General features: G+C 41.3%; 1 protein-coding gene across 1 annotated transcript in view; it reads left to right on the top strand.

The window, feature by feature from the left end:
* Window positions 1–14871, top strand: part of svild (supervillin d) — a 72599-nt gene extending 57728 nt beyond the window's left edge. The window contains exons 12-29 of the mRNA XM_044013807.1: window positions 32–215; window positions 339–511; window positions 1725–1880; window positions 2435–2571; window positions 2720–2867; window positions 3661–3806; window positions 3968–4143; window positions 4559–4694; window positions 5687–5987; window positions 6129–6283; window positions 7132–7234; window positions 8961–9168; window positions 9261–9394; window positions 9481–9636; window positions 10536–10679; window positions 11601–11713; window positions 12311–12466; window positions 13307–14871. Coding sequence (XP_043869742.1) covers window positions 32–215; window positions 339–511; window positions 1725–1880; window positions 2435–2571; window positions 2720–2867; window positions 3661–3806; window positions 3968–4143; window positions 4559–4694; window positions 5687–5987; window positions 6129–6283; window positions 7132–7234; window positions 8961–9168; window positions 9261–9394; window positions 9481–9636; window positions 10536–10679; window positions 11601–11713; window positions 12311–12466; window positions 13307–13393 — 2813 coding nt within the window. The 3' untranslated portion in view covers window positions 13394–14871. The remainder of the gene's footprint in view (window positions 1–31; window positions 216–338; window positions 512–1724; window positions 1881–2434; window positions 2572–2719; window positions 2868–3660; window positions 3807–3967; window positions 4144–4558; window positions 4695–5686; window positions 5988–6128; window positions 6284–7131; window positions 7235–8960; window positions 9169–9260; window positions 9395–9480; window positions 9637–10535; window positions 10680–11600; window positions 11714–12310; window positions 12467–13306) is intronic.
* The last annotated feature ends 430 nt before the right edge of the window (window positions 14872–15301 follow it).

Below are 15301 nucleotides of genomic sequence, written 5' to 3'. Positions count from 1 at the left end.
AGTGCTAATGCTTCCTGTTCCATTCCGTCAGGCGTGAGCAAAAGCAAAACGTCCACCATCGAGGTCACCGCAGAGACGGAGAAAGAGGTGATGACCTTGGACGATGACGAGACGTTTGGCAACTTCTACAGATCAGTCTCGCCCTCGGCACTGCGGGAGTCCAGTGTGGTCGTTACCAAGGAGTCTTTCAGTCAGATTCAGGCCGACACACCAAAGTTAGTAAATTCATCAGTATCCACACTCTTACCTTATTATCAAATGTATTATTCAAATCTATATTTACTTGAAAAAAATATCAGGTTTCTGAGTTGCATGTTTTTGTGTATCCATATTTAAAGGCTCACCTCAGCCGTAGCAGAACACAAGCGTGCAGTGCGACCGGCCCGGAGAAACCAGGGCTCCAGGAACCCTCTGCGCGCTCTGGCTGCTCGCAACGACCTGCGGCAGGTTTACACCGAACAGAGACTTAATGTGGCCAAAGTGGAAACCAAGAGGATCCAAGTGGAGAGGAGTAAGAGCACTTGCACTCACGTACTCAGGCACTGTTTCTGACTCTTCTTACGTAGCTAAACCTTAGAGTCTCTGATGGTTCAACAGCTTTAAATGACGGCGACATAGTAAGAGTACAGTTATCGTTCATTATTTTAGCAGCATGCTAATGATAAAAAGAAGTTAGCTTTGCGTGCATTATGATTCCTAAGTGCTAGTAATGACAACCGCTATGTCTTAATTGTTTCACTGGTAAAAAATTTATAAATATCATGTGGATTTTTTGTATTTTTTTAAAAAAAAATGCATTGTTTATTAACAAAGGCACTTGTGGAGTTCAGCTTCTGTCACAAAACCTGGGAGCTGCTGAGATGACTGAAGTTGCTGTAGCCTCATACAATTCATTTTAGTTTCAAAATAATGCCGGCCTGTTTGGGGTAAATCTTAATCGGGTTCATCCTCTCCTTTCCTGATTCAGGAGCTTTGTTCGCTTTCTGCGGAGGTTCAAAACTCAACAAAGAGCAGTTTGTCGTACTTCTTTGGCCAGACTTTCAAAAGAAAAGGTTAAAAGTGCATGCTGCATTCCAAAATGTGGAGGTATTTCATCTTGGTGTGACTCAAATGTCCCCAAAACACAGGCGAGCTACAATGGATGGAACACATCCACTACAATGGAACGCTGTTGTTTTGTTTGAAAAAATAATTTGTGCACACAAAAACGGTTGCATGTGAACAGAAAATAGATGTAGATTCAGCCAGGAATCGAACCACCAACCTTGTGGTTAGTGGAATACTCTCCTCCTGAGCCACAGCTTCCCATGAGCTCTTATCAACACAGGACACAAACTAAAAAAACACAACATGTTGTGTCTGATGAGAGTGCGTCTGTCATCTGCTTTGCTTACTCTCAATATGTACATTCAGTTCCTCTGTCTCACTGTGACTGACCTCAGTGAACTTAATAAGAGGAAACTAAGTGGGCAACATGCAGTATTTGATGTATAGTGGAGTTCATGTGAAAGAGGAAGTTGGAATACATTAGGCTAATGCTGTATTTTGACCCTGTTCAGGCCTGATCCCTCAGAACAAATGTTAATAACATTGCCTTTATTTGTTAACGGCAGATACAATTATTACACGGTCACGATTTAAATCACAGCAGTAGTTTAACCTTGAACCTGTACTAGTTAATGTATGATAAACTGGGTCATCGCTTGTGTTGTTTGTCGTCTCAGTGGCGAAACACTCCAACCTGGCCGATGTGGCCTTGGCGGGCCTCGCCAGCAAGGAGAACTTCCGCAAGGTCAGCCTGCGCAGCGTCAAGTCCACCGATGTTGTGACCAACAACAGCACGCTGCCTTTCAACAAGCTCATGCTCATCCGCATCAAAGGTCAGAAACGCCACGGGAATGTGCCGCTTGTTTGCTGTAAATACAGCATGTGTGAACTGCTGCTGTGATGTATGGGGATTGGTCATTCGTACAGCAGGAATAAAAGTCTCACTTAATAACATGTATGCCTTCTTAAATGAGGCTTTTGTTAGTCAGTTTTTCCCCCTGCTGTCGCTCTTTTTAGTCTGTAAACTAAAAGAGATTTTTCACTTGTAAACGCCTCAATCTCCTGTACCAGTGTCCGTAGAAAGAATCAGTAATTTTAGCTTGCAGGCACACAAGAGAGCTGCTGGTCTGCTGCTGCCACATTTGGTCAATTTGTGTCACTTAGGTTAATCTGAACAAAGGATTTCAAACACTTACATTACAAAATAACCTGCGGGCCATGATGTGAACATGCTGATTTCTGTGCAGGAAGTGAGAGTTGTTTGTTGTTGTTCTTTTCAAAGTGACACAAACCTTTGTTACCTCATGCAACACCACCTCAAACATGCAAATTTTAAAAAAACAACCTATATTTAAATCACAGATAAGCACTTTGTCTCTGTGTGTAGGTCGGAGGCACGTGCAGGTGCGCCTGGTTGAACCCACAGCTCACTCTCTGAACAGTGGCGACTGTTTCCTTCTCATAACACCAAAGCACTGCTTCATGTGGAGCGGAGAGTTTGCCAACGTCATTGAGAAAGCGAAGGTTGTGACCCTCACACAAAAAAAGCTTCAGAATACACATGATCATGTTTAGACAGGTGCTGCTTGGGCTTGATGAAGTTGGAACTAAAAAATGATATTGCACAAGAAAAGTCTGTTGAAACGTGTACTTCATATTTTGTGCGATCAAGGCATCAGAGATGGCGTCGTTCGTCCAGGCCAAGAGAGACCTTGGCTGTAAGGCCCCGCAGGTGACAGTGCTGGAGGAGGGCATCAACACTGACAGCAGATGGGCCAAAGAGTTCTGGACCCTGCTGGGAGGAAAGACTAAATACAGAGGTGCACACAAACACTAATGATGCACAGTATACTGAAGGAAAGACCTACACCAGAGGCAGCCTGAAGCCCCAATCATCCCCTAATCTTGTCAAATGTGAACATACACACTAAAAACATGATGATTTTCAACAGATAATATCCACAATCATTTCAATTTAAATATTTTTCTCTCATTTTCTTTGGTTAAATAATTAAAATGTAATTGTATGCATTTTATTTGACACGTGTATACAAAAATACACGTGTCTACCCATCTACGGGGCCTGGTCCTGTCTTTGGGAACTAACGCGTCAGAGACTTACAGTCATGCAGTTAATGAATATTTCACATTAAAAGTGAGTGGGTTGCAGGCGGTTGAGATGATTAATGAGGAGAATGTCCAGTCTTTGATGAAAGCCTTATATACCAACAAAATAATATGTTGTTGGTCATAAATTCATCATTTGCTTTCTATCCATTCATTACTGTGTAAATCCAATTTGTCAATGTTTTAGTAAAACAAATCTGCAACACTTGTTTTGTAACCAATCTGTATATATTATCTTCTACATATATATGTATATATATGTGTATATATACATATATATACGTATATATATATATATATATTTATATACATATCTATATAATAATATAATAAGTTTCTCTTATTTGTCTTAAGATCACATCAGCTGTGTTGTTGCGTTTACCACTTGAAGGATTATCTGTCCGGCCGCTCTGCCCTGCTGTCCTGCTGTCACACACATGTGCTATGCTTACCCTGGTCTTCATGCTGTGTATGTGTGTTTTATAGGGGCGGGCGAGCCAGAGGAGGATGAACTGTATGAGAGTGGGGTGCTGGACTCTAATGGGGTGTACAGACTGCAGGGAGACAAACTGGTGCCTCATGAAGATGCCTGGGCATCCATCCCGAGTGTCACCCTGCTCGACTCTAAGGAGGTACAGCTACTGTGAGAGTGATGACCCCAAAAGGGGTTCAGGCCTGCATAGAAAAATGATGAAAGAGGTCTTAATAAATCATCCAAAAGGGCATTGTCCACTCACAGACTCACACACATTCTCTCTCTCTCTCTCTGTGCTCCTTCTTGCTGTCGGGCCAGGTCTTAGTGTTTGACTTTGGCGGTGAAGTGTACGTGTGGCATGGGAAGGATGTGCCCTTAGGAGACAGAAAAGTGGCGGTGAAACTGGGCAAACAGCTCTACGCTGGCAGCTACGACTACAGCAACTGCAGAGTCAACCCTTTAGATGCCTCGTGCACAAATGAGGACGTGCCTCAGTGAGTATGACACAGGGATCCACTCCAGTGGAGAAGCACTGAGAGATTGTAAGATTATTGGTTGTGTTATTGTAGCACCTAGTGGTTGTATGGTGCCAGTACAGCTATGCATTCATTTATTTATTTCTTTTGTATACATATATATATGTATATATATATATATATATATATATATATATATACATATATATATGTATATATATATACATATACAGTATATATACACATATATGTACATATACAGTATATATACACATATATGTATGTGTATATATACTGTGTATATATATATATATATATACATACATACATATACATGTATGTACATATATATACATACATACATATACATGTATGTACATATATATACATGTATGTATATTTAAATATCTGTGTTTATTTGTGTGTGATCCAGGCAGGGGGAGGGTCGTCCAAGCTGGGCTCTGTTTGGCCGGCTGTCGGAGCACAATGAGACGGCACTGTTCAAAGAGAAGTTCCTGGACTGGGCTGAGAAGAAAAAGGAGGAAGCTGCTCAAGCTGAGGAAATCAAGGTAGAGATTACACTCACTTTGGCATGTTTGTATTTGTAAAAAATAGAATTAGCAGTAATGTAGAGGGGTTTAGCCGTACATGTAACAACTGTGTATGTTCACCTCTACAACTGGTGTTAGCAGATTTGTGTGGATGTTAAGATTTAAATCATTAAATTTATATTAATGATTACCTTTTAGGAATTAGTTATATCTGTACAGGTTTTTAATAAAGTCCTATTATCCATGTAGGAGCCAAATTGAACAAGGTTATAAATAGGAAGTAAACCTTGTCCGGGCAGGTGTTCCACCGGGAGCAAAACAGTTTTTGACCGGAGTGAGAGAGAAATGTTTGTTAGTCGGTACACCATCGTAAGTGACTGCTATGTATGTTTGTTTGTTTGTTTGTAATTGCAATGAAACAATTGAACACTATCGGCAAGGAAAATAAATATACGGACTGTTTGATTGGAAGCCTTTGTCTGCAACTGTGATTAAAAAAAACAGGACACTCACTGACTCACACTGTCAAATAAGTCACATCCAGGCGCAACATGGCAGGGGCTTGAAGCAGTGGCTTAACCTCTACAAGCCATAATAATAATAATAAGAAGAAGAATAATAAGAAGAAGAAGAAATAAGAAAAACTTATTGTAAAAAAGTGTTTTCCTGCATAATAATAGAATAAAATATAAAAAAGGCTGAATAAAAACAGTTAAAAATGACTAAAATGAATATAATGCTCACTCAGCCTCAGTAAAAGCTCAATATGTTATTAAAATTGGTTTAAAAAGGAGGATAGATCTCCACAAGCAGATTTTTGTAGAGAGGCTGGGCCTTGACTGACAAAGCCACTTGTTCTCTTAAGTTCCCGTGAAGGTAGACCTTTAAATTAGTGAAATAAAATGATAAACACGCCAACAACAAGACAAAAATGTTGAAATATTTATGTCCCAAAAGGTTAGTTAAAAGACAGATGTGAAAATAAACAAAAAACTTTCTCTCCTGCTCAGAGTCCGGTCCATTCTACTGTCCGCTCCCCACTCGAACTGGAACTGCAGCCATGTGATGCCAGAGCCCTGCTGGACAATGAGCCCGATCCCGTGAAGACCGTTCTGGAGGGAGTAGATGTCCAGCGGGGCTACGGCCTGGTGAGGACGGAGGACGGCCGACAGGCGGAGTTAGCCACCGTGGCTGTCGATGTGTGGCACATCAAGGAGCACAGTGAGGAGGAGCTCCCGGCGGAGAGCCTGGGCCAACTGCACGAGAGCGACGCTTACGTCATCCGCTGGAAGTATTCAGTCACCACACTGGGTGAGTCGGACATTGAATAGCTACAGTCGTAAATACTATGAAAATATGAAAAAATAATAAAAATACGATATACATCCACCATATTATGGAAAGATTTTTATTATAATGGTGTGGAAGCTGACTGTGGATGTGTTTTGTCAGTGGGCAAGCGTCAGAAACCTGGGGAGCTGAGTGCTGCAGCGTCTGGAAGAGAGAGGATCGCCTGTTTTTTCTGGCAGGGCCGTCACTCCAGCGTCAGTGAGAAAGGAACCTCAGCCCTCATGACAGTGGAGCTGGGCAGCCACAGGGGGTCGCAAGTGAGTTTCATCATTCTGTAACCACTTATCGCTTATTCTCACGGTGCCTGTGCTCTTATACAGTGCATGACCAGAGTGACAAACACATGGCAGAGAAAGCACAGCCAAAATGAACAGTTTGACTTCCAACAACAACTTCCTGTATCGTGGGGCCGGATCTTTGATGAGAAGGACAATAGGAAGTGTAACATGCTTTTGTTAGCTTTTCAAGACCCTAAAGGCATTTCCACACTCACATGAGAGAGCTCTGTGCTCCTGCTTGATGTTAATAGGTAGAATTATGTGCAATTTAGTTTTTTATTTATTAATATATTTGTAATCTCATTGATTTGGCAAAAGCCAGTACAGGTTAGTGTGACTTTGTGGATCTGATAATATGGATGTTTGTTTTTTTTATAACTTATTTTTTATTAATTTCAACAGTTACAGTTACAGTCACAGGGTAAAAAAAAACCAAGACATTTATTGCAATCGTCTGTCCCTTTCTTATTATAATGGTCTTAGTGTCCTGTGGTGGCGTCCTCTTCTGTCCTCCTGTAATCAGTCCATTTTCCCCATTTTTCATCAAATTGCATTTCCAGTAGTCTTAATCTGTGCGTGAGTCTCTCCATTACAAATATTTCTTCAACAGTGCACACCCACTGCTCCCCAGTCGGCTGTTCTATTCTATACACAATCTGGTGATTGATTTTTTGCTTGCCGATAAAAGTACTTTAACTAAATATTCGTCTTCTTCTTGTGTCCAATATCCCAAATACATAATTTTACAAGTTTTGGGTATCTGGTATCCCATAATTTTTTTCAGATTCTGCCATAAATATGGATGTTTTATGTGTGTGTGTGTCCAGGTGTTGGTGAGTCAGGGGAAAGAGCCTCCATGTTTCCTCCAGCTATTCCAGGGAGGTTTGGTCATTCACAGGGGAAACAGAGAGGATGGTGCCAACAACAAAGGTAACAACAAAAAAACAAGAAAAAGTTATTTTCAGTATAAACTCTGGTTCAGAGCATCACTGTTATACACTACCAGTCAAAAGTTTTAAAACACCCCAATTTTTCCAGTTTTTTATTGAAAATTATGCATTTTAACTTCTCATTGTACTAAATGAAAGCATCGAACAAATTGAGGTCAAAAAAGAAATCATGGAATCAATTTATAAACCCAAATGTATTCTATATTTTGTGGCATTCTTTCTACAATGGAAATCAAATATTCTGCTGAAAGTTCTTCCCAACTCTGTTGCAGAAGTTCCCATAAATGTGTGGCACTTGTAGGTTGCTTTGCTTTCACTCTTCTGTCCAGTTCGATGGGGTTTAAGTCTGGAGACTGTGCTGGCCACTCCATGTTTTCAAGCTTACCATCTTGTTCTTTTTTCCTGAGGTAGTTCTGGCATAGCTTGGACAAAAGTTTTGGGTCATTATCTTGCTGTAGGATGAACCCCTGAGCAACTAGGCGCATACCAGAGGGTAATGCATGGCGATGCAGAATGCTGTGGTAGCCGTTTTGGTTTAGGGTGCCTCTCACTCTGTACAAGTCACCGAACCTGGATCCAGAAAAACAGCGCCAGACCATCACGCTTCCTCCTCCATGTTTGACAGTTGATGTCACACACTGAGGAACCATCCTTTTCCTTTCCTGCGTGATGAACCGAAGATTTCAAACTTTGATTCATCCGTCCATAACACCTTCTTCCAGCCTTCAGTAGTCGATTGGTGGTGTTTCATGGCCCAGGCAAGCCTCTTCTTCTTATTCTGACGTCTTAGCAATAGCTTTCTTGCTGCAACTCGACCGTTCAAACCTGCAACTGCAAGACTTCTCTTCACAGTTGAAACTGAGACTTGCTTAATGTGACCAATATTAAGCTGTGCTTGAAGCTGTTGTCCTGTGAGCCGCCGATCACGCAAGCTGTTGACTCTCAGAAACTTGTCTTTTGATTCTGTTGTGGCTTTGGGTCTGCCAGACCTCTTCCTGTCAGAGTTTCTCACAGTTTCTGAGTGCCTTTTGTTGGAGATGGAAACTTTACTGACTGAAACCTTGACTTTCTTCGCAATTTCTCTGTAGGAAAGCCCTACATTTTTAAGTGTTATGATGGTCTGTCTCTCTTCCATTGTTAATTGCCTTTTTCTTGCCATTGTTATGGTAACACACTACTTTCTGCAGTACAATACTGTTCAAATGATGCTCACAAGGTTATGGTACCACAGTGTGTTCCAACACTACTTTTACGCAGACAGAGTGGGTTGTAAGTAATAAAGAAAAGTTGGAACACCTGTAGGAATTGGTAGCACCAACTTTCAAGGTTTGATCAACCTCCATTGCTGCAGAACAGCTCTAAGTTGTTAACCCATTTCTTGTTCCCTGAAAAAGGCCATTCTGAAATGTATATTATTTTTCAGTTTTGGGTAACCTCACCTTTTTTTTTTTTTTAACCTAGCAGTTCACAAGGGGTGCCTACTTACCCTTGTACCATTTTCAAGCTATTAATTGGACTTGAATGGCTTGAATTTCAATAAAAAACTGGAAAAATTGGGGTGTTCTAAAACTTTTGACCGGTAGTGTATATCAATGGACAGATTCATTGATTATGAATAAAGAAATAGTAAAAACTAGAATCATTTCAAGCTGTTTTGTTACGTGTAATATATAGTATAGTTTCAGAATCTAATCACTTGTGTCCAGGAGGCTGGAGGTTGTTCTGTGTCCGTGGTGAGGCACAGGCGGAGGCGTCGCTGGTGGAGGTGGAGTGCCAGCGTGCCAGTCTGCGCTCGCGTGCCAGCCTGGTGCTGCTCAATGCTCAGAAAGCTCAGCTCTACTTGTGGCACGGCTGTAAAGCACACGTCAGTGCCAGGCAAGTGGCTAAAAGAGCTGTGGACAAACTGACCCAGAGGTAAGACACGTGTCGTGTGTGTGTGTGTGTGTGTGTGTGTGTAGGAGGTGAAGCTTCTGTGGTGGAGCTAACGACAGCGTGTATGTGCTCAGGTGTCCCTCAGAGTTAGGTCTCAGCAGCAGCAGCAGTGTGAATGTTAAGGAGGTGGAAGAAGGCGCTGAACCTCCAGAGCTGGTGAAGGCTCTGGGTGCGCAGGATAAGAAGGCCTACGACTGTATGCTGCAAGGTGCGCGCTCACATTCACACGCTCCTCAGAGTCAGTAACACGGCCTTTATCAAAAAGAGAGATCGCTAATGATGTGTGGTGTCCAGATCCAGGGAAATACAACTACACGCCCCGGCTGTTCCGCCTCAGTGCCAGCTCCGGGATTTTCGAAGGGGAGGAGAAGCTGTATCCTGCTCGGGTGACGGAGGGAGTCATGGCCATGCCTTTCCTCCAGGAGAACCTCTACGCCACACAGCAGCCAGGTAGCCCACACCTCTTCTGTGTCTGCGACTGTTCATTATTAGGTCACGTTTACTTGACTGTTCATATGAACTCTGATCCGAATGATGTTTTTATTCCCATCAGGCCTTTATTTTCCGATGCCTTGTGTCCATGTAAACATAGTCAGGGCAGACTTTTCTTTATAAGCAGCAGCACAAAAGCAGGGAGACAAATCACATGACGATGGAGACATTTGTCTTTATGGAGAATTTACCATCGTCACACAGGGGAGAAGTCAAAAGTTTGACACACAGAGACCATTTTACATGACCTATTAAATGTGTGAGGTTGCATTGAAACTAAACCTGTGGAAATAAAAGGTTTTTCTGAAGCAGCTTTAAATAAAATTCCACTCTAAATTGTGTCCTCAGCTGCTCTGTCACAAATATGATAAACACAGCCGCAGAAATAACGCTTGTTATACTGTTTCATCTGTTCTAATGTATGTGTATCTAATGCAGACGTTGACATTGACCAGTTTATCCAAAGATTAGTATTCTTTGCACACCGCCCTGTGGTTTGGAGTTGATGCATCGACTGTAATCACCTCTGTGCCTGCACGGCTCTGATTTACGGATACTTAGGAGAACATAGTAAGTAAGGAGGAGATATAATGGATCGATAATTCCAGAAGAGGGCAGTTTTAATGCATTAATATTGATGCCAACTGCATTACTAACCAACCCCACTATCCTGTATCTACTGAAACAGTTACAGTTTACAAGCAAAGTAAAGGTTGGTGCTGGTGTTTCAAAACACTCTTTCGCACTCGATAGTTTGAGTGGCAGCGCTTGGCAACCGTCTATCCACAGTGGACGATATGTCTGTCTGTATACTGGATGCTCGTGTGCAGTAAATCTCCCGTTTGATGCGCCTGCAGCTCTGTTCCTGCTGGATAACCGTATGGAGGTCTACCTGTGGCAGGGCTGGCAGCCTGACGACACACAGTGCACCGGCTCTGCAAAGATGCGCTGGGACAATGAGAGGAAATGTGCCATGGACACTGTGCTGCAGTACTGCAAAGGTCAGAGGGCACAGGCGTTTGGAGTTTGGGGTGGAAATGCTTCCACTATGTCACAAAATGTACCTGTCTGTCTATTCATTGAATTTAAGCAGGTAAATGAGCTGCTTCTGCCCTATTTACACAGCACACACCCAATTATCAAATTATTTTAATTAAAACCGAAACTATTAATCGATTACTAAATGAATCGACAACTATTTTGATAACCAATTAATCGGTTCGAAGCTTTTTTCATGATTAAAACAGGATTTCCGATTGTTTCAGCTTCTTCAATGTGAATATTTTCTTCATTTCTTTGCTCTGGATAACAAAGAAATCATTAAAAGTCAATCATTTTGGTTTGTGGCCAAAACGAGACATTTGAGAACATCCTCATTTCCAGGTTTGACGAACACCAATCAACATTTTTTAAGGTTTTCTGATATTTTATGGACCACACGATTAATCAACAGATGTGAAAATAATCGTTAGTTGCAGCTCTAATTTCAATCTGTCATCATTAATTGTCATTCTTCTTCTTATTATTATTATTACATCATTATTTAAATATCTGTATTTATGTTCGATGTTAGAAAGAACAAAATAAATTATTTTGTGATGTAATAGTAAAATGTCACAGAAAACAGACACATACTGAAATCTAACTAAATAAAACAAAGTGACTCGTTCTTGAGTCTGTATTGTGTTTTATTGTGAAACACATCACTCATTTCCTGTGTTTCACTAAAAGTCAATCACTAAAACCGTTGTGTAATGAGGTCACACAGTGCTTTCTGTGTTTCGCCCGGCAACAGAAACGTTTCAGACTTCCACTGAATTCTACTGAAAAGACATTGTCATCTGAAGCTTGACCTCAATTTAGATGAATTGCATTTTCAGTGTTGACGTCTTCTCCAATGCTGTGCTTTGTGTAATTAACAGAAAAGAACCCCCGGCGCCCCCCTTTGGCTTATCTGGTCATAGCAGGCTTTGAACCCCTCACGTTCACCAATATCTTTCCATACTGGGAGAAGGATACCAGCATCACTTCAAAGGTGGGAGACTCGGCTGCTTTACTGACCTTGTACAATCACTTTTACCGAAAATGAAAAGATTCGGTTTTAGCAAAGGAGGCTTAGGTTTGTGTCTGTAATTGAAACCAGCAGCCTTTTCTTTTCCCCTCATCAGCCTCATTAAAGTTAATGTGCTACAGAATGTTCCCGTTACAAATTTCAATCTGTTTTTCAACAAGTATCGTTTCAGGTTAAATATAAAGGACCGTTTGTTTAGCCTCCACGGTTACGGTCAGCTGGAGCACGGGAAAAGAGTGTGTAAACTGTTTGGCTTTACATTAATATTATGGAATGTGAATACATGTTTGGGCAGGAGCGACCGTGGGGTGATGAGAAACGTCCTCCGGCCTCCTCATTTGAAATGTTCCCATCTGGACGACGTTACTGGCGCTTTTCTTTTTACACAACCAGATTAAAAATGAGGACGTTTGGCTGCCGTGCACCAAATGTTGGTGTTTACATTCAGATTAAGATGGAATGCTAGGGTTGGTTGTGTTGCTTGCGTGGAGAAAGACCCGTGATTCCCCCAGGGGATAAAAAGGTAATCTGTTATCTGTGTGTGTGTGTGTGTGTGTGCAGGCGGAGAGCGCCAAGAACAAAGTGATGTTGGTGAAGGACGTGCTGTCTAAACTCAGTAAACAGCAGTACTCCATCGAGGAGCTCACCTGCAAACCACTGCCAGAAGGAGTGGACCCTCTGCGCCTGGAGGATTACCTGTCGGACGAGGACTTCAACGTAAGACACTGAGAGGCGGAAGCATTCATTTCAGACGTTAATCTGCCTCAAACAGAGTAACGTGTGTACTTTGTTGAGTAGCCAAAATCTTTCCAAAACTCGTTGAATTCATAGAAATGCATATTTCACTGTGGTTGCCTTTTTACCGTCTCTGGCCGTGATGTCGCTCTGATGGGAGAATGTGTCACTGGAAGAGTCATGAGCGCGGCGTCCGGCACAAGAATCAACCAATCCATTTTTTAGAAACCGGCAAGAGTGTTACAGCGAGCGTACGTGACTGACGAAGAATCGAGTAGAGCTGGAACTGTGTGTGGAAAAGTGTCATTAGAGAACATTAGCGATAGGGCGAGAAGCTGGGTCATCTGGGAGAGCCTCGGAGTTAAAGGAATCCGTTCAGGTTTCCTTCCAGTCCCATCTCAGATAAGCAGTTGACAATAAAATAGATAAGTGGATATCTATCCATACATCTATTGAGTATTTATTTGTTACTAATGGGTGACAGCCATGATTTGCTGCTGAAAGTCTCCCACACTCCTTCCTAACATTGTCGTCGCAGTTGCTGCTGCTCGAGGTCTCACTATGAAAAGCAGACTGTGCCTTTAAGTCACTTCTAATTTCCATGGGCTTTTCGTGATGGAAGAATTGAACGAAGGCAAGAGCTGGAAGTCTGCTTCAATCAAACTTTCTCCGGTTTTCACCCCATCGCCCGCAGCTGCTTCTCATGTTTTTGTCCAAGGCTTTCTGCTTCTTACTTGGTGTGCTTTCAATATGAAATACAAACCCCCGTTTCTTTCACCCTTTTTTTTTTTAATGTTATTTATTTATTTCTGTTCTCCGCAGACACTTCTGGAGATGAGTCGAGTCGAGTTCAACGCTCTGCCAAACTGGAAGCAGAAGAATCTGAAGAAGAGCAAGGGTCTGTTTTGAAACTGCAAAAAACACACAACGAACAAACCTGCCCGTTCTTTACGTTCTCTGCAGCTTTTTATTCCAATAAATAAATAATGTCCTCGTTTTGTAAAGGTAAAAGACAAATGTACAGTTTTGTTCAAACGTTGACCTATTTTTAAAGAAACAATTCCACTTCTTTTTTAATATTTCTCCGTGTCAATGAAATACTTTTACTCAACAATTATGTGCAATTTTTAATCTGCTTCGATGGTCAAAAAAAAAAGTTACCCCCCCCCCATATTATAAATATGTATTATACTATAAATGAATGTGTTTTTTTGTGTGTGTTTACTCCAGACTGGTGGGTTTTTCACCTGACAGTATGTTTGCTATGGCAATTACCTGTGCTTTGAAATTCATCCATTTTTATATTTCATTAAAAATAACAAGCCATCTCTGTGTAGCTGCGGTAAATCGATGAGCTGAAATGAGGAAAAGGAAGGAAATCGACACAAACCGCTGCTCATGGAACAATTCCTGTCACCTGTGGTCAGTTCAGAGTGTCACACTAAGACTGTGGTTGTAAATGTGTTCTTTTTCTTTCTATATTCATCAAAAAATTAAGTCCAAAACCCCTAGATTTCTATATTAAATGGAGGCACTGACACAGTCAATGCTGAAGCAGAGGCTCGACCTAGTAAAATGTTCAATAGTTGAAGATTTTTGCAAATTAATGTCACCATTTAACAGCTTTTAGTGTCACTCAATAAACCACTGAAAGGAGGTGGTGCAGGGAGTTGATTGGTTTGCGACATAAACTTGAGATACGTGTAAGAAAAGGCAGAGTTAAATTGGCAGACATGGTTTTTAAGATATCATGCGATGATGTTACCAGTTGGAATCCTTTGCTCCGTGGCTGAATTCTGTGTTTCCATGTCGTCAGCGAGCGTTCCGCCACACGGAAACACGAGCTGTCCCTTTTAATCGAGGCAGAGATGATTCGGAACAGAAGCGTGAACATTCAACATTACTGAAAATGACCAATAATCCTTTTTTTTTGTTGTTGTTGTTGCAAGTTTGGTACTAGATATTTCCTGGTTCTCATGTGAAACTGCCTTTGATATCTGGTTGTTTGGGACCAAATGTAATCGTTTTGTATCGTTACTAAGGTTGTTTCTGTGAATGTGAGCGTGTGTGTGTGTGTGTGAATGTACAACCATAAAGTATTACGCGTGTGTGTGTGTGTGAGAAACGTTGCTGCCTTTCATCTGTGCTCCTTATAATAACAATGGTATTATTTTTACACATGTGTCATATACAGCTACTGGTTTGCTTTTCCTTAACAATCTCATGTCAGTCAGTGTCAGTATGCATCATTTATCACGGAGACAGTGACCAGGTCAGCTTTTATCTCATGGCACATGGATGGTGGCAGGGACAAAGAGACAAACACTCAAAATTCCATTTTTAAATAAAATATTTAACACAATAAAGTGTGGGTTTTCATCTGCAAACGTGGGTGTTTCCATGTTACACTGATGCCTCCATCTCACATCAGACGTTTTGTCACATGACTGCAGGAAATCCACATCCTTTTATTTTACTAAGTGTAAAAGCTAATTCTTTTCATTTGTGATTCATCTGTTGGTTAATAAATGAGTTGATTTGGTGCATAAAATAAAAAAAAAGTGCTAAATATACAAAATGGCAATGACCTCTAATGTCTTGTTTGCAACGATAGTCAATTCAGACCAAAACAAGCAAAGAATTAGTGACATCTAAAAATAAACTCTTCTGTTCCATTATGAAGCACACCTGGCCTTCACATGCCATTTTATATTCATTTTGGAAGCCTCTACATAGCTCAGGAGGTAACAACTGGGAAACATAAAATCATACAGGGTTCTTATAGGTGCTTGAAATCCTTGAAAGTGCTTTGATGTG

Source organism: Solea senegalensis, linkage group LG18, assembly GCF_019176455.1.
Source record: "Solea senegalensis isolate Sse05_10M linkage group LG18, IFAPA_SoseM_1, whole genome shotgun sequence".
Taxonomy (NCBI): Eukaryota; Metazoa; Chordata; class Actinopteri; order Pleuronectiformes; family Soleidae; genus Solea; species Solea senegalensis.
This window is presented reverse-complemented; position numbering and strand designations above follow the sequence as displayed.